Raw genomic sequence first — 27500 nt, 5'->3', positions numbered from 1 at the left:
CAGACCCACAAGTCCCTGCTGACAGTAAATCACTCTTTACATACTGTGTGCTGGAGTTACAGGGATCTGTCTGACAGACAGTTTGGTCAGATTTTGTTGAGTATTTCTGCTGTACATGTGAAGGTCCTGTGTGCGGTACAAAGCAGCTCCGTTGGATTGCAGGGGCAGTGTTTAAAAATGACATTGTGCAGGTGGATCCCTGTGATTGTAGCCTAATGTTAGGCATCCTGTGTGTGCCTGCATATGTGTGTGCGTGCGTAAATGTGTGTGTGTGAGTGCTAATGTGCAAAAGTGTGAGTGCATACGCAGACACCTGTGTATGAGTGTGTGAGTAGTTGTTTGTGTGAGTGAGAGCATGCATTAGTTGGTGCATGTGTTTGTGCATGTGTGTGTGAGTAGTTGTTTGTGTGTGTGAGAGCATGCATTAGTTGGTGCATGTGTTTATGCATGTGTGAGTAGTTGTTTGTGTGTGTGAGAGCATGCATTAGTTGGTGCATGTGTTTGTGCATGTGTGAGTAGTTGTTTGTGTATGTGAGAGCATGCATTAGTTGGTACATGTGTTTGTGCATGTGTGAGTAGTTGTTTGTGTATGTGAGAGCATGCATTAGTTGGTGCATGTGTTTGTGCATGTGTGAGTAGTTGTTTGTGTATGTGAGAGCATGCATTATTTGGTGCATGTGTTTGTGCATGTGTGAGTAGTTGTTTGTGTATGTGAGAGCATGCATTAGTTGGTGCATGTGTTTGTGCATGTGTCAGTAGTTGTTTGTGTATGTGAGAGCATGCATTAGTTGGTGCATGTGTTTGTGCATGCCTGTGTGGGTGCATGCATGCATGCTTTACAATGTGCATGGGTGTAAGCTTAGATTTGGTATCCCAAATTGTGGGGTCAAGAAAAAGTGTAATGTATATTGCAAATTGACTATCATAGCATCAGTCAGTCAAATATGTATGTAGACTATCGCAATAGACTGCCACAGACTTTATCAGTAATGCACAATGCTGACTGAACTGGGGGATATATCCTATTCATAGGAGTCTGAGTTATACAGTGAGTGGAGTATGTATTTAGCGTCTTTCACAGTGGAAACTGTCAGAGAACAGAGTGAAGCTGCGTTTGTGTGCACAGACAATAATTACATTAATTAACTGCAGCAATCAGCACTGTAGTTAGGCTTGTCTGATGTTGGAGCATTCAGTGCCTGTAGTCACTCTCTCTCTCTTTTTCTCTCTCTCTCTTTCTCCCACTCTCGTGCCCTCTCTAACTCTACCTCTTTTTCTCATTCTGTCCAACCTTCCCTGTTCTGCCACCCACTCCTTATCTCTCTCCCGTTCTTTCTCTACCTCCCTCCCCCTGCCACTTTCTCTCTCTCCCCCGCTCTTGGTTCTTCAGAATGTTGTGTTCATTGTGCTTTTTATAGTCCTGACCTTACATAGCCAAAGCAAATTCCTAACAACAATAGCAGACAAAATAATTACATGTACGCGTGTTTATGCCAATAAACGGTGCGGGAACTGCTGTTTGCAGTGTTGTCAGTCAGGAATGATTTGACGAATACCCTAAAATCTCTCTCAATTTCAATTTCAGTGTGCTGTTTATAGGCATGACCTTTTAAAGTGATGCCAAAGCAAAGCTCGCAAATGCATGACAAGCAATGGTGGAGGAAGTCCAGTACACAAATCCTGTACTTGAGTAAATGTAAATGTACGAGCACTCTGTCTAAACTTCTACTTCAATAAAAGTACAAAAGTACCCTGCTTAATATAAAAGTAGGAGTACTGATTTAATAAATAAAATCTTTCTATAAAATAAAATAAATATAATCTCTCTTTCCATTCATCTCTCCTTCTAGCTGTTTTCGTCTCTCCCTCTCTCCCTCACTCTCTCTCCGTCTCTCCCGCTCTCTCTGTCTCGATCTCTTCCTCTCTCTCTATCTCTCTTTCTCTCTCTATTGCCAAAGCATTCAATGTTATAAAAACATATTTAGCACTGAACATACTTAAAGTCACCATGAAATGGAAGTTTCACTAATCTGTTGGGGAAGACATGTTCGTATGGTTATGAAGACTTGACTAAACCGAGGAAAAAGTTCATTTCGATTTCAGCTTGTCTTTGAACATCAAAGGCTATAAACAAATGCTCTCTCTCTCTCTCAATTCAATTCAACTTGCTTCTGCGGTCACACAAACTGGCATGCCAAAACACCGTATGTCCTATTGCCGAAGCGTACAGAGGACTGGAGGGAAATGACCCTTGACCCCGCGTCTCTCCCCCAGGCTGTAAGGAGGAGGAGGCCTCCGTCTCGCGGGCCCTGGTTCTGGTGCGGGAGCTGCTGAGCTCGGTGGACCAGCAGGTTCTGGAGCTGGAGCGCACCCAGCGGCTGCAGGAGGTGCGGGCGAGGCTGGACCCGCGGGCCGAGGCGGGGGTGCGGGGCGGGGGCGTGTTTCGCGGGGGCGAGCTCACCCGCAGGAGGCTCATCCACGAGGGCACGCTGCTGTGGAAGACGGGCAGCTCCAGGCTCAAAGGTGAGCGACGGGGGCAAAGCCACTTGCGGTCGATTAGGCTAAGCGGGGGACAGTCCCCCCCCCCCCCTGGGCCAATGTGGGGTGAAGGGCCCAACATTAGCTCAGGAGGTAAGAGCAGTCGTCTTGCAGTCGGAGGGTTGCCGGTTCGATCCCCCGCCCTGGGTGTGTCGAAGTGTCCCTGAGCAAGACACCTAACCCCCAAATGCTCCTGACGAGCTGGTTGGTGCCTTGCATGGCAGCCAATCGCCGTTGGTGTGTGAGTGTGTGTATGAATGGGTGAATAAGGGGAGAATAATTGGTGAGAAGCATCAATTGTACAGCGCTTTGGATAAAGGCGCTATATAAAATGCCAACCAACAGCTTGAACCACCAACCTTCTGGGTCCCAGTCATGTACCTTAGCTAGGCTACAGGCTGGCTTTTTCTCAGGCATGTATACACACTCAATGCATGGCATCACAAAAATGTACACGTTGTGTGCATTACATCACTGCAACATACACACACGACACAATACATCACGGAAATGTATACACGCCATGCATCGTGTCAAGGAAATGCATACACTTAAAGCAATAATTCACATGAATATACACATATAATGCGGTATGTCAAGGAGATATACACAATTTATAGACTTCCTGTCCTGCATCTGGGAAGTGAGCGGTAAATCTTATACGATTTATACGATACACGCCTACCACGGTCTATCATGAATAGTGATGGGTGTTTGTCACGGAAAACTTGAGTATCACGGATTCCCAGTTTTTTTATTTTTCTGGAAGTTCTGTGACTTTCACCATTTTTAGCCATTTCTGCTATTTTTTCCGTTTTTAGATTTTTTATTTGCTGGGAGAGACAAACATCACAGACATGTAATCTAATGCGGTACATCATGGAAATATGCACACTATAGGTCTACACATTTGATGCACTGCAGTTGGGAAATTCACACTGAAAGCAGTGTGTCAGTTTAGAAACATAGGCACTTTATATGGCAGGTCACAGAAATGTGCCCACCTACCCTGTGCATCATGAATACTTCCTGTTTATTTGTAGGTCAGTGTTAAGTACGGTCTCTTCGATTCCAGCCGAGCTACTGTGCTCACAGCTCTGTGTTTGGTTTCTGTGGCTGTGTGCACTTCAGGTAACACTGTTTCTGTGTGTGTGTGTGTGTGTGTGTGTAGATGTACAGGTCCTACTGATGACGGACATCCTGGTGTTCCTGCAGGAGAAAGACCAGAAGTTCATCTTCCCCTCTTTGGTGAGTTTTTTTTATTCCCCCTGCCTTGTGCATTGAGCAACACCCTCTGTTGATGATGGAGGGCGGTGGAACTTTGGTTCTGCTTAAACTGGTATGGACGCAGGCTGGTTCGCCAGAAAGCACCAAGGTTCTGAGACTCCAGAACAGAAACAGAACCAGAACCAGAACCACGTCTGTCTGAAAGCGGTATGAGCGTAATCCCCTCTCTCTCACTCGCTCCATCTCTCCAGGACAAGTCCCCCGTGCTGTCCCTGAAGAACCTGATAGTGCGGGACATAGCCAATCAGGAGCGAGGGATGTTCCTCATCAGTGACTCCACCCCACCGGAGATGTACGAGCTGCACGCTGCCTCCAAGGATGACAGGAACACCTGGATGAGACTCATTCAGCAGACCGTCAGCAGGTAGGACACGCTAATACACACTTATACACAAACACACACACACACACACACACACAGACACTTAGACACACTCAGATACACACACACACACTCAGATACACACATTCAGCAGACCGTCAGCAGGTAGGACACGCAAATACACACGTATACACACGCACACAGACACATGTATACACACACACACGCAAGCACACAGATACACTCAGATATGCACACATGCTCAGATACACACACATAAACACACACACACAGACACACACAGGTATGCGTATCCATAGTTACGCTGTGTGCTCCCTGCAGCTGTCCTTCCAGAGAGGATTTCCCCCTGATAGAGACGGAGGACAAGGCCCTGCTGCGCAGACTCAGAGGTACTGAGACTCAGTGCTCTCATCCCAGCATCTCTATAACCTCCATCGCCCTGTCAGAACCTCTATCACTCTCTACCCTCAGAACCTCTATCACTTTCTCCACACACAGTGTGCTCTCATCTCAGCATCTCTGTAACCTCTATCACCCTGTCAGAACCTCTATCACTCTCTACCCTCAGAACCTCTATCACTTTCTCCCCTCAGAACCTCTATCACTCTCTCCCCTCAGAACCTCTATCACTCTCTCTCTCTCTCTCTGTATCTCTTAAAACTCTCCTCTTAGAACCTCTATCACTCTCTTCACTCACAGTGTGCTCTCATCCCAACATCTCTATAACCTCTATCGCCCTCTCAGAACCTCTATCACTCTCTCTCTCTCTCTCTCTGTATCTCTTAAAACTCTCCTCTTAGAACCTCTATCACTCTCCCCTTTCAGAACCTCTATCACTCTCTCCCCTTTCAGAACCTCTATCACTCTCTCTCCTCAGAACCTCTATCACTCTCTCCCCTGATAATCTCTATCACTCTCTTCTGTATCTCGATCACTCTCTCCTCTCAGAACCTCTATCACTCCTCTCTCTCACTACCTCTATCAATTTCTGTCCTCTCATTCTGTCCCCTTCTCTTCTATCCATTGCTCTCTCCCTATCTCTCTGTCACTATCTCATCTGTTTCTTTTGTCCATTTCTGTTGCTATCTCCTCTATCTTTTTCTCTCTCTCTCTGGTGGCTCCTCTATATCTGTTCATTCCCATTTTTAAGGTTCAATTTGTTTTACTGTCATCACTATATAACTTAGAATAGGACCTAGAGATTTCCAGAGATAAAACGAAGGAAAATGAAGTTAATAACTAAAAATATAAAACAGCATCGCCCTCGCCGATGCAGCACCTCTCGTCCCTGGCCGGAGATGACAGATTTCAGCACTTCCTCCTTCCTCCCTCTGTTACCGTCTCCCTCCCGCTCAGTGCGTCTGCCACCTCCGCTTAATGAGGTTCAGTCCGCTGCGCTGCAGTCACACCTAGGCCCCAGCACTCCGACACGGCCCCTCCGCACGGCTCCTCACACGCTAACCCGCTTCATCACACCTGCCAACACCACCTCCACCTCCACCGCTCTGCAGGTGGCCCAGTATAAACACAAGCATTACATTTGTTTTTATTACATTATTTCATTTAAATAAGTTTAACGAATATTTTTAATGAAATTATGGGGCAGCCTGTAGCCTACTGGCTAAGGTGCATGACTGGAACCCGGGAGGTTGGTGGTTCAAGCCTCGATGTAGCGCTGATGTAATCCGCTCAGCTGTAGGGCCCTTGAGAGAGACCCTCAACCCCACATCACTCCAGGGGGGATCGTCCCCTGCTGAGTCTACTCAACTGCAAATCGCTTTGGATGAAGGTGTCCAGTAAACAGCAAATTATCATTATTACTGTTTTTTACAGTCAGTAAAATTCGCACATAGAAAGGCACGACACAAAAAGAAGAAGGCTTTTCAAAGCCTGATGGATAAACCCTGAAAGCGTAAAACGATAATCTCAACCGCCGAAGTGCACAACATAAATCTAGTGACGCCTCACCCATTCAGCCTATCTAAATGACTGAAAGGTTGTGTGTGGCTGTAAACAGTTTAGCAGAGTAGGTGATCACTGCGCGTTTATAAATATGGGGCGAGCAGGGTCACATGACTCAGAAGCCTGGCTGCTCTGTTCTGGGTTCAGCTGTTTGTTGTGTTGTGTGGTGCATTGTGGGAAGGATCTCTTGATGAGTGAATGTAGGCAGTAGTAGCACAGAGTCCAGTGCCATTTTTCCTGCCCATTTACAGACATGATCACGTTTATTCATTCAGCAGGGGCTCGTATCCACGGTGACTGCAAGTGGTACACAGTGCATAATAAATCACCAGTTTGTTGAATGTAAAAGGCCAAATACAGGGGATAATGCATCTCTCGCTTTTACTCTTTTTTTCTCTCTCTCTCCCCTCTCTCTCCCTCCCTCTCCCCCTCTGTCTCTCTCTCCCCCTCCCTCACTCCCTCTCCATCACTCTCTCTTTCCCCCTCTCTCTCTCCCTCCCTCTCCCCCTCTCTCTCTTTCTCTTTGTCAACTGGAGCTTGATTGGCATGATAAATAACATTATGTTGCCAAAGCCTCATAAACATTATTATATGGAAAATAATTCGTTATCTTTACAATAAATAACAATGAATATATATTGAATGTTGATTTAAATTATATATAATCATGTGTATGCGTATATATTTAAACACACAAATGAAAAATATCTCTCCCCCTCCCTCTCCCTCCCTCCCTCCCCCCCTCCCTCTCTCAGCTGATATCCAGCAGAAGGACAGGGAGGTGCTGGAGCTCCTGCAGGAGAGGGTGACCCTGTTCTCCGACCTGGCCGAGGTCACCGGGGGTCAGGAGGTCACGCTCCCGGCCAGCTCCCGGAACCTCTTCAGGGCCGACACGCCCCAGGCCCCCCGCGGGGAACGGCTCCTGACGGACGCCATCGCCGAGGGTACGCCACCGCCCTTCACCCCCGAGTCTGACCTCTCACCAGGGTTCACCCCTGTCACACACCCCTCTGTGTGTCTGTCTCTATCTGACCAGGGTTCACCCTGCCCTGTTACACACCTCTGTGTGTCTGTCTCTATCTGACCAGGGTTCACCCCTGTTACGCACCCCTCTGTGTGTCTGTCTCTATCTGACCAGGGTTCACCCCTGTCACACACGCCTCTGTGTGTCTGTCTCTATCTGACCAGGGTTCACCCTGCCCTGTTACACACCTCTGTGTGTCTGTCTCTATCTGACCAGGGTTCACCCTGCCCTGTTACACACCTCTGTGTGTCTGTCTCTATCTGACCAGGGTTCACCCCTGTTACGCACCCCTCTGTGTGTCTGTCTCTATCTGACCAGGGTTCACCCCTGTCACACACACCTCTGTGTGTCTGTCTCTATCTGACCAGGGTTCACCCCTGTTACACACCCCTCTGTGTGTCTGTCTCTATCTGACCAGGGTTCACCCCTGTTACACACCTCTGTTTGTCTGTCTCTATCTGACCAGGGTTCACCCTGCCCTGTTACACACCCCTCTGTGTCTGTCTCTATCTGACCAGGGTTCACCCCTGTTACACACCCCTCTGTGGGGGCGTCTCAATACTCAGAGTGTGTCCTCCTTTCCTTACCTCGTCTCCTCCCCGTACGTGGAGGAAAAGAAGGATACATTTTTGTTTTAGTTTTGGGACACACCTATGGAGACCATAGAATTATAAAGTTCAAACTGACATTTTTGACAAAAATTTGTTTGTGTCAAAAATATGTTGTTTATAGGGCAATTCGATGGGATTTTTATAATGTGCGCTCATATAGTGTGAGTATTTTTAGGGTGTCTGCCAGTTTGATCGACGAAGAACTGCCCTGTATTTCAGTTTTGCTGTGTTAGGAGGTTAAAGCTTTGAAGCTCAATCTCTCAACACTACACTGAATGCAGATGGAACCTTATAACTCCAAGGCTATAACAAGGTCCTAATGCTTAGCACGGCTTAACCTGCGAACTATGAAACGTAAACTATAAAAGCGTAAACCAGCAGATGTGTAAAAGGGATAAAAAGACCTTCAAAAACAAATGAACAATATAAATTGAAAAAAAACAATTTAAAAAAGTGACAGTTTACAGCCTGGAGAATTGGGCTGTTTAGCTGCAGGTGTGGATCTGTGACTCTCTCTCTCTCTCTGCTGCCCCCTAGTGGACCGGCTGAGCGAGCTCCTGCTGGGAGCCAACCTCGATCCCCCGCCGCCCAAACCCGCCAACAACAGCCGGCAGAAGCACCGGGGGGCGCTGCTGATCAGTGAGTGTCCGTCCGGCGCAGGGGATGCTGGGATTGATGATGTGTCGCTCTTTCCTCCGGGGATTGTGTTTTCTGCTGCGATGCTCTGGCGATGGCCACTGCCCGTTACACAAGGCACCGCCAACGGGCTTGTCCCAGTGTCCTAAACGGACCTGTCCTAAACGGGCCTGTCCCAGTGTCCTAAACGGACCTGTCCTAAACGAGCCTGTCCCAGTGTCCTAAACGGACCTGTCCTAAACGGGCCTGTCCCAGTGTCCTAAACGGACCTGTCCTAAACGGGCCTGTCCCAGTGTCCTAAACGGACCTGTCCTAAACGGGCCTGTCCCAGTGTCCTAAACGGGCCGGTCCCAGTGTCCTAAACGGGCCGGTCCCAGTGTCCTAAACGGGCCGGTCCCAGTGTCCTAAACGGGCCTGTCCTAAACGGACCTGTCCCAGTGTCCTAAACGGGCCGGTCCCAGTGTCCTAAACGGGCCAGTCCCAGTGTCCTAAACGGGCCAGTCCCAGTGTCCTAAACGGGCCTGTCCTAAACGGACCTGTCCCAGTGTCCTAAACGGGCCGGTCCCAGTGTCCTAAACGGGCCTGTCCTAAACGGACCTGTCCCAGTGTCCTAAACGAGCCGGTCCCAGTGTCCTAAACGGGCCTGTCCCAGTGTCCTAAACGGGCCGGTCCCAGTGTCCTAAACGGGCCTGTCCCAGTGTCCTAAACGGGCCGGTCCCAGTGTCCTAAACGGGCCTGTCCCAGTGTCCTAAACGGGCCTGTCCCAGTGTCCTAAACGGATCTGTCCCAGTGTCCTAAACGGGCCTGTCCCAGTGCCCTAAACGGGCCTGTCCCAGTGTCCTAAACGGGCCTTTCCCAGTGTCCTAAACGGGCCTGTCCTAAACGAGCCTGTCCCAGTGTCCTAAACGGGCCGGTCCCAGTGTCCTAAACGGGCCAGTCCCAGTGTCCTAAACGGGCCTGTCCTAAACGGACCTGTCCCAGTGTCCTAAACGGACCTGTCCTAAACGGGCCTGTCCCAGTGTCCTAAACGGGCTGGTCCCAGTGTCCTAAACGGGCCGGTCCCAGTGTCCTAAACGGGCCAGTCCCAGTGTCCTAAACGGGCCTGTCCTAAACGGACCTGTCCCAGTGTCCTAAACGGGCCGGTCCCAGTGTCCTAAACGGGCCTGTCCTAAACGGACCTGTCCCAGTGTCCTAAACGAGCCGGTCCCAGTGTCCTAAACGGGCCTGTCCCAGTGTCCTAAACGGGCCGGTCCCAGTGTCCTAAACGGGCCGGTCCCAGTGTCCTAAACGGGCCGGTCCCAGTGTCCTAAACGGGCCTGTCCCAGTGTCCTAAACGGGCCTGTCCCAGTGTCCTAAACGGGCCGGTCCCAGTGTCCTAAACGGGCCAGTCCCAGTGTCCTAAACGGGCCTGTCCCAGTGTCCTAAACGGGCCTGTCCTAAACGGACCTGTCCCAGTGTCCTAAACGAGCCGGTCCCAGTGTCCTAAACGGGCCTGTCCCAGTGTCCTAAACGGGCCTGTCCCAGTGTCCTAAACGGGCCTGTCCCAGTGTCCTAAACGGGCCTGTCCCAGTGTCCTAAACGGGCCTTTCCCAGTGTCCTAAACGGGCCTGTCCTAAACGAGCCTGTCCCAGTGTCCTAAACGGGCCGGTCCCAGTGTCCTAAACGGGCCAGTCCCAGTGTCCTAAACGGGCCTGTCCTAAACGGACCTGTCCCAGTGTCCTAAACGGACCTGTCCCAGTGTCCTAAACGGACCTGTCCTAAACGGGCCTGTCCCAGTGTCCTAAACGGGCTGGTCCCAGTGTCCTAAACGGGCCGGTCCCAGTGTCCTAAACGGGCCAGTCCCAGTGTCCTAAACGGGCCTGTCCTAAACGGACCTGTCCCAGTGTCCTAAACGGGCCGGTCCCAGTGTCCTAAACGGGCCTGTCCTAAACGGACCTGTCCCAGTGTCCTAAACGAGCCGGTCCCAGTGTCCTAAACGGGCCTGTCCCAGTGTCCTAAACGGGCCGGCCCCAGTGTCCTAAACGGGCCTGTCCCAGTGTCCTAAACGGGCCGGTCCCAGTGTCCTAAACGGGCCTGTCCCAGTGTCCTAAACGGGCCTGTCCCAGTGTCCTAAACGGATCTGTCCCAGTGTCCTAAACGGGCCTGTCCCAGTGCCCTAAACGGGCCTGTCCCAGTGTCCTAAACGGGCCTTTCCCAGTGTCCTAAACGGGCCTGTCCCAGTGTCCTAAACGGACCTGCGGACGTGCCAGATTAGACGTTTTCACAAACGTGGGATGGTTCATTTTACCAAATGGGTCTCTGTAGTTCACTAATGTGTCTGTTTCTGTAACAATATCTTTGTAGTTTATAATGTGTCTGTTTCTGCCCGCTGTCTGTATTTTGCTAACGTGTCTGTTTCTGTTCACTCTCTGTGTGCAGACGGACAGGAGATATCCATCAACGGGACTCACGACAGCCCGGCGCCTAAGGTAACGGGGACAGTTTAGGGACGTGGGTTCGATGCTGTGGACACAGACTCTTGCAGGCATGGACGTAGATCCTTGGGGGGTGGGCGTTCCCCCCACTTTTTGGAAAATGCCCCCCCAATGTTCTCACGTTGTAATGGGTGGTAGTGTTCCTGTCTGTCCCCTCAAAAATGATCCAAAAGACCCCCCCCCACCCCCCCATAGTTGAAATGAAACACTCTTGGCTGCAGGAGTAGTCCCGTATGTAAAGTTCTCTGTTTTCACTTGAAATGGAGGTTAGTGAAGTCTGACGTTGCTGTTTCCTCCCGTAGGACAGGAATGGGAATCAGCTGGAGGACAGGCCCCTAAACGAGGTACGTTCCCCTCTTCTGCCCGAATACTGCCTCTAAATCATAATAACACATCGCAGTTTCAACAGCCATACAAATATCTGTGATTTCAACACTGTCTATATGGTTATGAGTGTTGCTATACTGACTGTGTGTGCGTGTGTGTGTGCTTGTGTGTGTGTGCGTGTGTGTGTGGGTGCCTGTGTCTGTGCATGTGCGTGTGTGTGTGTGTTTGTGTGTGTGTGTGTGTGTGTTTCAGGAGGTGTGTCAGCGGCTTGTTAACCTGAGTGTTCAGCTCCATGCTCTCCAGGTAAGTCGCTATATTAATGCGTGGCATAGGTCAGTTATTACAGCATAATGTCAATTTTCCGATAGAATACTGAAACTCAGGGCACTCATATTATATCCCGTCTCCCTGGAAACGCCGTGGTCTCTCTCTCTCTCCACTCAAGACAGCTCGGTCTGAAGTGTGCGCCCTCCACCGACACTGAACTCACACACATCACAGACCAGACGCGCGTTCAAGACGCATTCAAACCCTTCTCTGCTCTGTTCGTCAGAGACGTTCGCTAACGTTAGCCAGCGGTTTGAAAAGGTAGACACGTCGCATGTGGAACTTCGGAAACAAGCGAACGGAAAGCACGATTCCGCCCACTCCCCGTAATCGCGCGGTGGATAATTGCAGACTGCTCCAAACCCTTTCCATTGTGTCGCCCCTTTATAATCCCACAGACTTTACCTGCTGCAGGTTTACGCACACGCACTGTGTGGATGTGTGGTTGGGTGTGTGGAGAGAGGAGCACTAAGTGCTGTAAAAGCTGTGCATTAAGCCGTCAGTAACGCACAGAGATGTGTGCGCTGGCACTTGATTTGCCGTTAACATTCACACAGCCTTGTACTGTACACGCCTTGTTAGGGCAATAAAATATGGACTTGCTTGCATCATTTCATCACTCTTTTCTCTTGCTCTCCCCCCAACTCTCCTCTTTCTTTTTCTCTCACTCTTCCTCTCTTTCTGCCTATCTTTCTTATTTCTCTTCATATCGCTCTTCTTCTTTCTCCCTCCCTCTTTCTCCCTCTTCGCCATGTCTCCTCTCTCCCTCTGTCCCTCCCTCCCCCACTCTCCCTCCCTCTCTTTCTTCCTCCCTCTTTCACTCTCCATCTCTCTCTCCCACTCTCCCCCCCCCACTCCCGCCCTCTCTCGCTCCCTTTCTCTCTCTCTCCCTCCCCCCTCTCTCCCTCTCTCTCCCCGTCTCCCCCATCTCTCCCGCTCTCTTGCTCCCTTGCTCTCTCCCCCTCTCCTCTCTCTCCCTCTCTCTCTCCCTCTTCCTCTCCCCCTCTCCTCTCTCTCTCTCTCCCTCCCCCCCCTCTCCCTCTCTCCCCCCTCTCCCCCCCTCTCTCTCCCTCTCTCTCTCCCTCTTCCTCTCCCCCTCTCCTCTCTCCCTCTTCCTCTCCCCCTCTCCTCTCTCTCCCTCTCTCTCCCTCTTCCTCTCCCCCTCTCCTCTCTCTCTCTCTCCCTCCCCCCCCTCTCTCTCTCTCCCTCTCTCCCCCCTCTCCCCCCCTCTCTCTCAGGGGGTAGTGATCAGGCAGGACTCCGCTCTGGAGGTGTGTCTGAGGGAGGGCTCGGTCTCCACCGCCGGCCCCGCGGCCCCTCCCCCTCCCGCCTCCACCCCGGCCCGGCTGTGCCGCTCCCTGTCACGTGACGCGGGCCTCGACGCCAGCGCGGGGGCGGCCATGGGGGACCTGGCCCTGCTGCAGCGCCAGCACAGCCTGCTGCAGGAGGAGCTGGGCCGGCTGCGGCCCACCGAGGGCCGGCTGAGGGAGAGCGAGAGGGCCCGGGCCCTGCTGGAGCAGCAGGTGAAGGACCTGAGGGCCAACAGCGCCGCTGCTGCAGCGCCCCCGGGGGACAGCGCTGGAACTGCAGGCTCAGAGCAGGTCAGTCTGAAGCCCTGCGTTTCTGACCGTTCACTTATAATTACACTACCTGTCAAACGTTTTAGGACAGCAACCCACAGCTACAACCCAGTCAGAAGCGGTCAGAAATAAATAAAAATATTTATTTTACTTTATTAAAAAAAAAAAATCTAAATCATTGTTTAATCAAAATAACCACATTTGGTAACTTTATAATAAAGTTAATAGCACCCCCGGGGGTGAGTGCTGGTACTGCAGGCTCAGAACAGCTCAGACATGACACATCCAGGTGATTGACAGATCAGCGCACCTGTGTTTCTCCTGAGCGTGACAGACCCTCCTCCATATCTGACTCCTCCCCTCCCCCCCCCCCTCCCCACAGGCTCCGCCTCCCCAGCGCAGAGGAAGCAAGTCGGATCCCGCTCCCGTCGCCCCGTTGGCCAGCCAGGAATCGGCGGACCAATCGGACGGCCCGCAGGAGTGCAGCGACGTGGAGGTGAACTCGGACGAGGAGGAAGTGGAGGTTGACGTGGAAACGGAAGTGGACGAGAGGGTGTCGCCCCGGTCTGACAGCCCCCGAGGTCTGCCCCCCCCCCACAGTGACACCTGTCACTCAAACGTTCTGCGCACAGTAATTCCACACAGAGGCACCCCTTAAAGACCAGCTGAAATCAAAATGAACTTTTTCCTCAGTTTAGTCAATTCTTCAAAACCATTTGGACATGTATATAAAATGTATAAAATTGTAATACCTATAGTATTTTCGCACCAAAGTTTTTTTTCCATCCACTTCTTGGAAAACGAGATTGACTAGATTTGACGTCATCGCGTACCAGCGGGTGTGATCAATTCAGTCAATTAAATCAATTTTCCATGAGCTGTCCTGGGCGAGAGACTCTAATAAGAGACGCTGTGTCTCTCTCTCTCTCTCCCTCTCTCTCTCTCTCCCCCCCCCCCCTCTCTCTCTCCCTCTCTCTCTCTCCAGATCTCCAGGACATTCCAGAGGAGAGTGAGAGTGGGGTGGAGCACCGGTAGTCTGGAGGAGGGGTAGTCCCAAAACAGAGCTGGGCCTCAGCTGTACCCCGAAATGAGACTTTACAAAGACTGGGCCAATTCAGCCAATTACGCCAATACACTGGATTGGGCGTCCTCTGTGTACAAACAAATATGCTGTTTTTCATGTGTATGTGTGTGTGTGTGTGTGTATGCAAACACACACACACACACACACATGTGTATATATACTGTCTGTCTGTGTCATGCAAAAATGCCTTGGATGTGGGAAAAAAAAAAAAAAGTCATTCTCAGGAACAGGAAATAACAATTGTTTTTTTATTTTATATATGATTTTATGTGCCAGCAAAGTATCGTGGTTTAATCACTGGGGGTTTTTAACCAGTTTTACTAGTTGTTGAGTTAGTTAATATTTACAGGCCATAGAGCTGGGTGAATTCTTTTCAAGGGGAAAAAGACATACAAGGATTTTGTGTGACACCAACAATATAAATATAATTATACTTGTACATGTAATACTATGAGGTATTGTACTATAGTTTATGATTAATTATTTGATTTTGTAGTAAATGTTTTTTTGGTTTTTTGTTTGTTTTTCCACTCCTCCCCTACTCTCACGGTTCTACCTCTCTCCTTCTTTTAACTGAGAGAAAGAGGGAGAGAGAGAGGGAGAGAGAGAGAGAGAGGGAGAGAGCAAGCAAAAGATAGTGGGCGGAGTCAGATGAGAATAACAGTACAGATTGGGCTCTGGCCTAAATTCAATCAGCATTTGTCCTTAACTATGACTATAACTATATGTGAATGCGTTATACTTTTTTCTTCACAAGAAACTTGCAAGCTGGTTTTTGAGTGACTGCTGAAACTTCCTAAACCCTGTTTGCATAAATTAAGTGCTTTAGTCTTAAGTAGAGAGACTAAAGTAGGTATTTCTCTTAAGTCAATAAGTTACTTTTTGCTTGTTAACTGAAATAGTCTTGACCATAGTCTTAACCCATTGAAATTGAAATTAGTCAAACTGTCTCACCTCATTAGCAATTTCCATTTATTTTCCCAAAAAGTCATAGAAATAAGATCAAAATAAGATCTTAGATTTAAGTCTAAATGTGAGTATAATACTTAAGCTTGTCTTGTTTTTTAGTTTTTTGCAGCAAAGAAAAAAAAGAAAAAGAAATGACTCTCGCTTCTGGCTGGTAATCGAAGTTAAGGGCAAATGTGGATTGGATCTTAGCCATGTGTCCCACTGATATGAGTGTGATTCAGCCCCACCATGGTGCAGTCTGGGCTCTGAAGCACACTGGGTCACTGGGGACAAAAATTAGGTTCATGGGGGAAGTGGAAAGCAAATGTACTGTATACAAATGAGAACTCAGAAATCCCCCTGTTCTCCTGTTCTCTCCATCCTCCATCCACCTCAACTGAACACTTGAATCCCCCTTCCCCCCCCCCCCCCCCCTCATATGTTTTTGCTGATTTTTACATTGTAAACTTATTTAAATTTTTCATTAGCGAGGAGGAAGTTGATTGGGGGGCTGGGGGGGGGGGGGGTCAACGAGCTGTTCAGAATTCTGTGGGGGAATTGTAGGAAGTGTAACCAAAGATGAGTATTATTCGGGGGAGGGGTCCTTTCCTTAATATGGGAATGGAACATACGCGGTGGTGGCCGTCTTCTTTAAAGGCGGCGTAGGTAGAGCATCCAACCTTATTAGTCTTCTGATTGGTTCTGTCGTGCTATAGTGAATTACGGCAGTTCCCTTGTGCAGAGCTTATGGACTCCTGAGCTCGCAGTTTCAAGAGCTGCGTCGCCTAGTTTCTTCACGGCTTCGCTCAACTCGACTCACCTCGGCTCCTCTTAATTCTTAATTGTGAAAACTCACATTTTATCTCATTCCAATTTTATCACCGTGATGTTTCCATCTGCCGATGTCACGGTGGGACGAGACGCAGTGTCAATCCATTTCAAGTCGGCTTCCACAGCCACCCCTGAAGGCATTAGATGGTAGCTAGTGAGTGAGCTATGCGTGTTTTTACAAAATGGCTTCCGTCCATTCCGAACAGTGAAGAGGACACCGTAGTTAAACTGGTTTCCTCATGTGAACTACAGAAGAGACCACAATAGTGATTCTTTTTCTACTATATATATTATATATAAAGTATGTATTTGTATGTATAATGCTGGCTGTTTTCTTTGAAAAAGGAGCAGGAAAAAAAGTCAAAATGTTGAATTTTTGTTGTAATTCTGTTTTGATTCTAAATTTGTTTGTAATTTGACTGAATGTCATTTGGCTGGCTTTCAATCTGTTTATAAATCTGACAATAAGGAGCTGGGACTTTTTTGTTGAATTATTTAATTTTCCAATAATTGGTGATATCAGGAGGGGGGTGTTTGTCATTGTAAGTATAACTTGCGTATAACTTTACGTACAGTAACTGAACATTGTCTGGACAGAGACGCGGGTGTAGGCCTGTGCTCCGTTTACAGTGCCACAGCGCCCCCATGTGTACACTCACACTTCTACTCAGAAACTTGCACAGCGTCACTACATTTTATTATATACAGTCATTTATTTATTTTCCGTTGATTATTTGACTAAATCAACGTGGGCGTCACGTTAAGTAAGTACGAGGTTTAAGAGCAGACTGTCAGCTTTAATTTGAGGGCATTTAGATCGATATCCGGTGATGTGTGTAGGATTTCCATCCCTTTTTAAACTTAGTCCCCCATTTGGGACCTTTGTCAGCTGTTTCTGATTGGTCAGTTATAAGATATAAGAAAGCTTTCAGTACAGAAGCAAAATAACATAAATTGTGCCGATTTTGCAGTCATGATGGACTGTAGTGTACATGGCCACACGTCTAGACTCAGAAATAGTGTCTTCGGGCGCAGCCTGTAGAGCACTGACCGCATGCTCATTGCGAGCCGCGACGTTGGCGGTTCGAATCCGACCGTCTGACAATTTGTCGCATGTCTTCCCCTCTCTCTCGCTCCCATTCTTCCTGTCTCTCTATACTATACTGTCCAATAAAGCTGAAAAAAGGCCTAAAAAATATCTTTAAAAAAAAAAAGAAATAGTGTCTTCCACGGGGCTATTGTACGGCTGGTTTTCGATTCGCAGGTGTGAAAGGTGTGGGAAAGACGGATACACAGGGGAAGAGTGCAGTTTAACTGCAGATCAGGCTGTGCGCCTGCACTGTGCTGAAAATCATGGAATCAAGTGGGTGCAAAGGGGTGTGAGGAAGACGTAGTGGTGAAGGTAAATGATTGGGACCCGCAAGGTCGGTGGTTCAATCCCCGGTGTAGCCACAATAGGGGGCGACATGGCTCAGGCAGTAAGAGCAGTCGTCTGGCAGTCGGAGGGTTGCCGGTTCGATCCCCTGCCCGGGCTGTGTCGAAGTGTCCCTGAGCAAGACACCCAACCCCCAAATGCTCCTGACGAGCTGGTCGGTGCCTTGCATGGCAGCCAATCGCCGTGAGTGTGTGTATGAATAGGTGAATGAGAAGCATCAATTGTACAGCGCTTTGGATAAAGGCGCTATATAAATGCCAACCATTTACCATTTACAATAAGATCCACACAGCTGTTGGGCCCTTGAGCAAGGCCCTTAACCCTGCTTAGTCTAATCAACTGTACATCGCTTGAGGTTGAATGGACAAGAGCAAAGGGGAAAATGTTTTATGCTGAAGCAACAAAAAAACCAAAAAAAAAACCCATAAGGCCTGAAAAGGGACTGGTGAGGAAAGAACAGGACAGAGCGACATCATGAGGTTTTTTTAAGCGTTTATTGCGATGGTCATTAATTGTACTAGCGATCTTGACACGAAATCTGACAGGATTAAGATGGTGGTGCATGCAGCTAAATACATCCAGGGAATTTTATAGAAAACGAAATGAATGTGGGTTTAGGGATCGGTGTATGTGTGTTGTTGTTTTTATTTATTCGTTTATTTTTAAATGCACCCCAAAGAAATTATGTATACCCAATGGGTGGCCGTAATGTACGTGAAGTTTTCCAACCGCCGTGAAGCAAAACTAAAGAAGAAGAAAGAAGGGTGGGGCAAACAGTTAGCTCAAACTTGGCTAGCATACACAAGCATCTCAGTAGTTATCCTGTTTGCGAGATATCAGACTATTTATTTTGAATCGAAACCTAAACCGTCCTTGCGGGAAAATGTCCGCGAACAGCCTGAATCTTGTGAGGCGAAAGGTCGAGGTTCTCCAGCAACAGGCAAAGGAAGCGGAGGAGAGAGCCCGGCTTTTGCAGAAAGAAGTCGAAGAGGAGAAACGGTTAAGGGAACAGGTAGGTTCTATGCGATGCATTTTGGCTACGGTAACACGAGTATTTTCAGGCGACTTCTGAAATCGGAATTTGAATATCCGATCGCACCAAGCCACCTCTGACATATTTCACATATGCGAAACATGCTACAAAAAATTGTTTCATTCACAGCATTCCTTGTAAATTATACTGAACTAATAAAGTGCATTTGACCATTTAAAAGCACAACTAGTTTACATTATTCTTGATACTTATGTTCTGTAGGTCTAGTCTGTTGTTTATTTAGCTGAGTTGTAATGATGTGTATGTGAACAGACTGTCCATCACGTGCCAGACTGTCCCATTAAACGCAAGTCATGTCATGCTTTATTTGTGTTGCCAATCTAGACACAGGAAATACGTAAGGAATAATCCACGAGATGGTCATTACGCGGTTTTATACCACGGTCTCGGTGAATACTCGATTCTCATTGAATCACATAGCTGGTGATTATGTAAGGAATAATTCAGTCCGAGGTAGTCATTACACGGTTTTAACGCACGATGCCGAGGCAAAGAAGTTTCTCACATAATCACCACCAGGCGTGTCCTACCGTCTCTCTCTCCTCCTGATAGGCCGAAGCGGAGGTGGCCTCCCTGAACAGGCGTATCCAGCTGGTGGAGGAGGAGCGGGACCGGGCCCTGCAGAAGCTGCAGGAAGCCGGCATTAGGCTTTAGAGCGAGAGGTGGGCGGGGCACGCCAGGGGGCGGTGCAGGAGGGGCGGCGTTAGCGGGTGTGAATGAATGAATGAATGTTTTTTCCAGGAGATGCGTGTGTCTCTCCATGTGTCTTATGTGTCTGTCTGTCTGTGTGTGTGTGTGTGTGTGTGTGTGTGTGTGTGTGTGTGTGTGTGTATATGTCCTCTTTCAGAGAGGCTGGCTGATGCCTAGAAGGAGAATCTCAACATCCACGCCACCCTGGAGCAGACCTTGCAGGACCTCAATAGCTTCTGATCTACACACACACACACACACACACACACACACACGTGCATGCATACGCACATGCATACAAGCGCTCTCTCTCACACGCACACACACACCCACACACAGACACCAACAAATGTGCTATGATTTAACTGGTTTTCAACTCTGATGTTGGCACCTCTGTACCCTTGGGGAAATGTTTTGCAGCAAACAAAGTGAGCTTCAGTGCTTAAAATACCTAGAACAAATAAAGGAATATGATACATGCTATAGTTTTTAACTGGAACCTTTTTGTAAAGGATCATGAGTTGTATTTGTTTGATGCGCTGGTTTATGTGTGGTGGGCTAGTTTGTGTGATGGGCTGGTTTGTGTTTGTGTGTGATGGGCTGGTTAGTGTGTGATGGGCTGGTTTGTGTGTGATTGGCTGGTTTGTGTGATGGGCTGGCTTGTGTGTGATTGGCTGGTTTGTGTGTGATAGGCTGGTTTGTGTGTGATGGGCTGGTTTGTGCTTGTGTGTGATTGGCTGGTTTGTGTGTGATGGGCTGGATTGTGTGTGACTGGCTGGTTTGTGTTTGTGTGTGATGGGCTGGATTGTGTGTGACTGGCTGGTTTGTGTTTGATGGGCTGGTTTGTGTGTTATGGGCTGGTTTGTGTGTGATGGGCTGGTTTGTGTGTGATGGGCTGGTTTGTGTTTGTGTGTGATTGGCTGGTTTGTGTGTGATTGGCTGTGTTTGAGGCAGTGATAGGAGAGTGAGGACCTGTCGGATCTGTGGATGAGTGACAGGTCAGAGAGGAGGGCTGAACTCACCGTTGGGGCTCCCCAAGATTTCTTGAGCAAGAAAACGTTGATCGACCTGCGGATCCACCTCTCCCCATCTGCCACATCTGTAACTGACGTGGCTTCAAACTGACGCTTTGAAGGAGCAAGGACATCCCATTTGCCTAATTCGGTTTTTCAATTCCCTCGTTTTCTCACCATTCCCCACCCGATAGATGGAGCGAGGAGCAGTGAAAGGTCTTATTGAGCGGCTATCTTCTGATCTCATTTTAACAAGGTTTCAATGGTCAGCTTGACCACAAGCCAACTTTCGATGAGTCTACAACATTAAAAAAAACCTCTGAATATTGTGAATGCTTAACTAGAACAGTAAAAAGGTTTTGGTGGCTGTATTTACATTTGGATGCATGACCCTGGTACTAAAGCAGGGATCGGCAACGGTCACTGCTGGTTTTCAAAAAGGGGATAGTGGTTTACCTGGAAGGGCAAGTCGCCCATGAAAGACTGAAAGAAACTGGGACTTCAGGGTTTAGTCATTTAATTTTCAAATTGTTAGTGATAACAGGAAGGGAGTGTCTTGTGTAACTTGCTTCAAATAACAGCATGGACTGGACCCGGTACACTCGAGTAACATTTTGCTTGTCTACAGTGCCACAGCGCCCCCATGTGTACACTTATATTTTACATTGTTTGGCTTTCAGCAGATGTACTTCCAGTATACCTATAAATGTAGATGTTTACTGAATCAACTTGGGTTAAGTAAATGGTTGGCATTTATATAGCACCTTTATACCCAATACCCAGTACCCTGCTTAACGGTACCACTGTGGAATAGCAAGCCCAGTTCTATAGCCTCTACGCAACGCAACACTGCCACCCTTGTATAAACATAATTGTGATTATAATTATAACAGACTCAAAGGCAACCAGGTGACCTCCATCATAACGTTTTTTGTTTTATTTTTTACATTTTGAAATATATGCGCTAAAAATAGTCACTGCACGTCCACTGCATGTCCAGACACCTTACAGTAGCTTAAAAGACTTGAAAATCCGGGGCATAAAACGGTATACAGGAAATATACAAGGGATACTTCACGCCTTCCTGATTTAAGTAACTGTAAATTAATCGATTTTAAAGTATCCATTGGTTCCCGAGATACCATGTACTTAATCAAACACAAATTAATTCTTGTCTTGTAGCTGATTAAAAAATAATTACGGAAATTGTCATTTAATTACTGGCGTTTTTACAACTGTTCTGTGGATCTGCAGTTGGTTCTGCTGTGCACTACAGTAATGGCCGGGATAATCACTGCGTCTTATCTTTACATACAATACTTACTGTAGGCCTACACACATCGTCTCCAAAAATAAAAGATTTCTGCCAGCTTACTGTCAGGCAGCCGAGATGAAAACGCATTATATTAAACTTATTATATCTATATGAAATCTTCGTGTCACTTCAATGGCTGGCTAAAACACTGAACTGACTTCAAAGTATTAGGCTTAATTTATGCCGCAATATACAGGCTTGGCCCTGACCTAAAATCCGCTTCTAATCCAGCCGCTAATGCCACTCGGTTCAGAAGTAGTCGGCGACTTACCCTTCCCAAAAGACTGCCGACGAGCAAACCAGTGTGCCTGGGTGTATTTTTACCCCGAGCCACCAAACTGCCAATGCCCTTTTGCACGGTAAATCAACATCTATCTCCGTTGAATCATAAACTTGATTTTAGCCCTGTTAACGTTCCACAATCATCAAGGACGGGGAAGTGGGTGGGACCATTTGACCGTTATTTTAAACTCTGGAGTGCCACTGGTCGTCCGTACTGTCACGTTTTTGGCAGCTAGCCTTCCTGGTGCTATGTCTACAGCTGGCTAGCTAATGGGGTACACATTACTGTGGATCGTTTGCGCATCTCCGTGGCCTTGCCCGCCTGTCGCCAGCCAGGACAACAGATGTCACCGCAATTCGCGTACTTGCTGAGGCCACAAAATGCTTGCCACTTCTTGGGGACATCCAATATTCTTCTTTAAATGGGCGCCTCTAATCGACAGTAATTCCACCTGACCTGTCCATCTCTCCTCCCTTTCCATTCGCCGATGACAACTGGAAATATCCGTCCAGGATTCTGTGGAAACCATCGCCAGTTGACTATTTATATGATCTGATCTAGCTTTTTGCTTGAGGCCAGCTTATCTTTGGTTGCCCCTGACTCCCTCTCCCTCCGATCCCTATTGGTTAATTCATTTGTCTACCTCCCGTCATCTCACCGGCCCCGTACTGCTTCTCAAATTTGAATGGTTACATTCACGTAATGTTAAGTTAAACGTTTTTGTGTTTAAAATGTTACTTGAGTGAAATAGTGATGGGAATTCCGGCTCTTTTTAGAGAGCCGGTTCTTTTGGCTCGGCTACCTAAAAAGAGCCGGCTCTTTCGGCTCCCAAGTGGCTCTTCAGATTTTTTGGTGTTTAAATTAATTAATTACCAAAAAGAACGTAAAATTATATGTAAAATGAATTACTAATGTAAACACCATACATTATATCAAATGTTTATTATTTATATGGGTTATTATACTCAATAAGGAGCAGAGTGCTACAAAAAATAAATTATAAAGTACAAAAACAAAGACCCAACTCAATTAGACAAAAGGTCCAATCTCTGATTGTATTATTTATTAACTTTTAACTATTTACAGTGAAACAACATAGAGAAGCTTAGAGAATCACACTTTACAAAATAATAACACAATAAGGTTTTTGAAATAAACAATAATAATAATAATAATAATAATAATAATAATAATAATAATAATAATGACTCAGTGGGTAAAGGCAAGCACTTAAACAAGTAGAACAGCCTGGCACATAAATAAATTTACATCAAGTAACGGTAATGCAGCCTTTAAAACCAGGAAAAAAACAACTTCTGTGCCATACCTCAATATAGCAGTATTCAATATAGCTCAGAGCAGAGACACACACGTCACACATCGTGTAGTTGACCAATCACGTGCGGCTTGACAGAAAAAAGAAAAAACAAAGCGGCTCCCAGGCAGGAGCCGGCTCCCGTCGTTCACTTCAAAGAGCCGGCTCGAAGAGCCGTTTCGTTCGCGACCGACACATCACTAGAGTGAAAACAGCGGATAGGGCACGAACCCCCGTCTTTATGGCGGATGACGAATACGCAGACGGCACAGACGGACAGGAGGAAGTTACCAGCTCATTAACTTCATTAACTCTCTACTCTTGAAATAGTAATAGTTATACTTTGCAAAGTTCATCAACTCAAGACAGTAAAACTGTTTGTATGGTGGTGTTAATTATGTCCAGTATCTTGTTGGTGCAATATGTGGTTACCAAGTTATATATTGGAGCCACTTATATAGAGCCAAAAATGCTCTTTCATTGGAAGTTTTAAATTAAATCAGAAATAAAGTGACAGTGGAGGTTTTTTTGTTACATTGCCCAAATGTACCCTGATGGTACACAGTAATCTTCTCTTTCAGATAAACGAGCAAAAAAAAAAGTACAAATTAATTATATGTTGCTGGCTAGGGGTACAATTTTATTAAGCGACAAGCATTTGTACCTTTTAGTCACTTTTCATAACTTTATTTCTGAGAGTGAACACAGAATGTTCTGAATGGCGACGTGCTTTATATAGATCGGCAATAAGCGAGAACAAGTACGGCCATGTGAGGATACAGAACTATCTATTGACCTGTAAAGTCTTGGAATCACAAGTATATGATGAATCCCTACCGTGGAAAACCTTCAGCTGTCGAGATTCTAGCTAGCGACTTCACTGGCAACAGCGCGTCCTACATTCGCGTAGTATAGCGCGTTTAAATCTTGACATCGCGCCAGATAATTAACGCATTAATGGGAAACGTATTAGCCGACGACCCCCTCCGAAGCGTTAAAACGAGACCCAACCTGGTTCACTATTAACTCGGGGGCGTTCCGGGGCGAGGGGGCCAAGTCGAATCCTTGGGGATCTTTCCCACTGCTCCGGCTAATCCCGGCGGGACAATGTCAGCCAAGAGACGAGTATTAATATCGCAGGAGGTGGGCATTGGCGACATTCCTGCCGCGTCTCGGCCTTGACTGTCGGTAATGCGATGGGATTGAGCGGCTCCTCGTTTCGTGTGGAAGGGTGCGGGGTGCTGGCGCGCGTCAGGGAGACTCCCCACCCCGCTCTTTGAGGTCTCCTCTGCCCTAAAAGTCGGAATTCTTCCTCCCTTGTTGTGGTCGTGGTTGAAATTCCTGAGAGGCCTGCCATTGTTGCTCTACCTATTTATGTTCCCTCACCGCTAAGCCTGATCAACCTCACCTCTCCTTCTGTTTCTCTCCTTTCTTCGATCTCTCTCCCTGCCTCTCTCCCTAGCTCTCTCGTTCACTCTCTCTCCCCCTCCCTCCTCCCCCCTCTCCCTAGTGCTCTCTCTCTCTCTCTCTCTCTCTTCCCCCCATGGTACGGGTTGCGTGTTTTTAAAGGGCGGTGGGTGGTGTGAGGTTGTGTGCTGGGTGGTAGGTATGTCTTGGTCAGGAGGGTGGGGCATATATATATATTCTTGTTTTTAACAAGGAGGCGTGGTGTGTAGATTTGTAAGTGAAATGTTCATTAAAGGACGTCAAAAGTCAAGGTCTCTCTCTCCCCCCCCCTCTCTCTCTCTCACACACACACACACACACACACACTGTACAGCTCACACTTATTTCACTCTGTCCTCTTCACGTGACTGTGCAGGAACACTGGGGAACGGGTTAACATACGCAGAACCTCAGACTGGTCTGCAGGTGTGACAGGTGACAGGCTGTTTGCCCTGGGAGAACGGCAGCATGAAAAACATGTGGAGATTTCCCTCTTTTCTTTTCTTTTTTTTCTTTTTTTTACTTTCTTTTAACTTTAATACCATGACTCCGGACACGAACAGACGTTTTTTTTTTCAATGTCTCGTATCCATGGAATCGTCTTCGGCTCTTTCACTTCAGTAATTTCTTTTCTTTTCTGCGTCCCTTCCCTTTGCGTCTTTCCTTCCCGTTTCCCGTTTGAGACGGCCGTTTCATTGACGAGGATGAAGAGGAGAAGGATGAAGAAGAGACAGACAGAGAGAGGAGAGCGAGGGGAGTGGGGTGAACGTATCGGGGAGGGAGGAAAAATGGAGGGTGAGAACTGACCCAGAAAGGGGGCCGGACAAAAGAGATGGGAGTGGCCAGACCCCACCCCACCCTATATATAAGAGCCCTCGCTCTGAGCCAGTCTGAGTTTCCCTCTGTCTCCCCCTCTCTGGTTTTCCACAGAGCTTCAGCCAGTCGGCTGCCTGTCCCGTCTCTTCTCCACTCTTCCTCTCTGTCGTCCTCACCTCCCTCGCTCCTCTCCTCTGTCTCTCCTGCCTCCTCTCCTCTCCGCTCACTGTGTCGTTTCTCCGCGTGGTTTCTCTCTGCCTCGGCTCCAAAGCCCAACGCACCTTCGGCAAGATGGAGGCGGTGAAGAAGAAGATGCTGATGCTGAAGCTGGACAAGGAGAACGCCCTGGACCAGGCCGAGCAGGCGGAGACCGACAAGAAGGCGGCGGAGGAGCGGAGCAAGCAGGTGGGCGTGTGACCCTAAACCTCCGCCTACCCCCCCCCTTCCTCCCCCTCCTCCTCCTCAGGGGGGCTTCTGAGCTCAACTCGAGGTTAACTTCTCGCACCCTCCGTGGTTCTGATACGAGTCGCTGCGGCTGACTTTATTTGGAGTGACCGTTACTAACCGAAAGCTGGGGGGGGGGGGGGTTTTCGTGATGAGGGACTATCTATGGCTGGGCTCAGCTGTAATTGGTGCCTGAATTTCCCCTTGTAGTCTGTAGTCAACTGAAGGAACATCAGCGGTTGATGTTTGGATTCTGAACGTGAGGTTTTAACACCGTGAGGTGCTGGTTTTTAAGTGCACAGTCTGCATGGTAAAATGGTTGCCAGATCATCACGCCTTTCACACAAACAGTGGGGGCATTAGAACCTGACTCAGCATAATGTCTGTACTCAGGAAACAGTTTTGTGGAATGAACTCTGTATTTAGCTCCACAAGCATGTCAAATAGCCATTTAATGCACCATGTCATACTTTTATACTGTACTGTACATAATTAACTACACTATTAACTACACTCTCAAAACAAATGTGTAACACTACACATAACATGTCATTTTTTTGGCACTTTCAACACAGTCTGCGTTAAAAAGTCACCCTTTGTGACACAGAAATTGTATATTTGCAACACAGACGTAGTACAAAATGTGTTGAAAGCAGCACAAGTAACACTAAAATAGTGACACAATAAGTCTTGGATATTACTGAATCCTTTCTGAGAGTGTATAAATAATAAATATTTCCAAAATTTAAATCACTAAATAAATATTGCCTAGTAATATTTAGTACAGAATACTACACATTCTCGTACAGGTAGATTTGAGTTTGAGGGTGATTCCAATGGTAGAAATTTCTGTTTTCTTTTTCTTGGGAGATTTTTGTCAGGAGATTTCTCAAACTTTCTGTGGAGCACTGTAGTTTCGTTAGTCTTTTTTTTTAAAGCTCTAAAAGCTGGAGAAATTGGCAGCACAGAGGTGTAATCTGACGTAACACAAACAGAAACGGAGAGAGATTTCGCACAGCGGGAGTGTAAGGGGAGATATCGGCAGGGGGTATTTGTGTCCGCGTGGTGCGGCCACTGTGCTATGGCATGCGCCGCGGTGTTGTGATTCAGACCAACATTCATCTGCTCCTCTCTCACGCCTCCACAGCCACACCGAACCTCACGTCTGTCTGCGCTGCGTGCGCTGATGACGGATGAAACGCAAGTCCTGTGTAATTAGACGCCTCAGTCACACAGGGCAACGGGGGGGGGGGGGCGAGGCGCGTGGAGCGTAATGTTGAGTGTGCTCACGGACGTCTCGCTGTGCCGTGCTGTGGGGGGGGGGGGTATTCGACGTTTACTTTTACCCCCGAGGCCTTTGCCCCTGGGTGATATGACCCCTGGCGTGTCCCATGTTGGTGCATCACGATGTCCATCTGTCAGTCATCTTCTCTGTCTGATTACAAACATCTTCTCTCTTTCTCTCCCTCCTGCCCTACACTCCAACTCTCTCTCTCTTCTATCATCCACTGTCTGTTCTTCTATCATCTGAAATTGTTCTATCAATTTCCTCCATTTTCCCTCTGCCTGTCTCTCTCTCTACTCCTTATCTTCATCTCATCCTCCTCTATATGCCATTCCATTGTTTTCTCATTTCTTGTATTCCTCCTTCTCTCCCTCTCGCCCCCACTCCCTCTCCCCCCTCACACTCCAACTCTCTCTCTCTTCTATCATCCAC

The 27500-nt window shown here is 47.7% G+C and overlaps 2 protein-coding genes and 1 long non-coding RNA gene across 9 annotated transcripts in view; all 3 read left to right on the top strand.

Annotated features, from left to right (window-relative positions):
• The window catches only part of arhgef1a (Rho guanine nucleotide exchange factor (GEF) 1a), a 69707-nt gene extending 54137 nt beyond the window's left edge, over positions 1 to 15570 (top strand). For all 4 annotated transcript variants that reach the window (XM_061255562.1, XM_061255561.1, XM_061255563.1 and 1 more), the window contains 12 exons: positions 2275 to 2523; positions 3710 to 3786; positions 4017 to 4189; positions 4490 to 4557; positions 6886 to 7074; positions 8303 to 8404; positions 10820 to 10869; positions 11178 to 11219; positions 11455 to 11505; positions 12768 to 13130; positions 13492 to 13690; positions 14095 to 15570. In XM_061255562.1, coding sequence (XP_061111546.1) covers positions 2275 to 2523; positions 3710 to 3786; positions 4017 to 4189; positions 4490 to 4557; positions 6886 to 7074; positions 8303 to 8404; positions 10820 to 10869; positions 11178 to 11219; positions 11455 to 11505; positions 12768 to 13130; positions 13492 to 13690; positions 14095 to 14144 — 1613 coding nt within the window. In that variant the 3' untranslated portion in view covers positions 14145 to 15570. The remainder of the gene's footprint in view (positions 1 to 2274; positions 2524 to 3709; positions 3787 to 4016; positions 4190 to 4489; positions 4558 to 6885; positions 7075 to 8302; positions 8405 to 10819; positions 10870 to 11177; positions 11220 to 11454; positions 11506 to 12767; positions 13131 to 13491; positions 13691 to 14094) is intronic.
• Positions 15571 to 17950: 2380 nt separating this feature from the next.
• On the top strand, positions 17951 to 19632 carry LOC133137891 (uncharacterized). The gene is made up of 3 exons (XR_009709640.1): positions 17951 to 18419; positions 19014 to 19123; positions 19309 to 19632. It is a non-coding gene; the product is annotated as an uncharacterized LOC133137891 (long non-coding RNA).
• A 5794-nt stretch (positions 19633 to 25426) lies between these two features.
• Positions 25427 to 27500, top strand: part of tpm3 (tropomyosin 3) — a 32219-nt gene continuing 30145 nt past the window's right edge. For all 4 annotated transcript variants that reach the window (XM_061255749.1, XM_061255748.1, XM_061255750.1 and 1 more), the window contains exon 1: positions 25427 to 25744. In XM_061255749.1, the coding sequence (XP_061111733.1) occupies positions 25631 to 25744 (114 nt within the window). In that variant the 5' untranslated portion in view covers positions 25427 to 25630. The remainder of the gene's footprint in view (positions 25745 to 27500) is intronic.

This window comes from Conger conger, chromosome 9, assembly GCF_963514075.1.
Source record: "Conger conger chromosome 9, fConCon1.1, whole genome shotgun sequence".
Classification (NCBI taxonomy): domain Eukaryota; kingdom Metazoa; phylum Chordata; class Actinopteri; order Anguilliformes; family Congridae; genus Conger; species Conger conger.
Note: the sequence above shows the minus strand (reverse complement) of the source record. Positions and strands in the feature narration are given on the sequence as shown.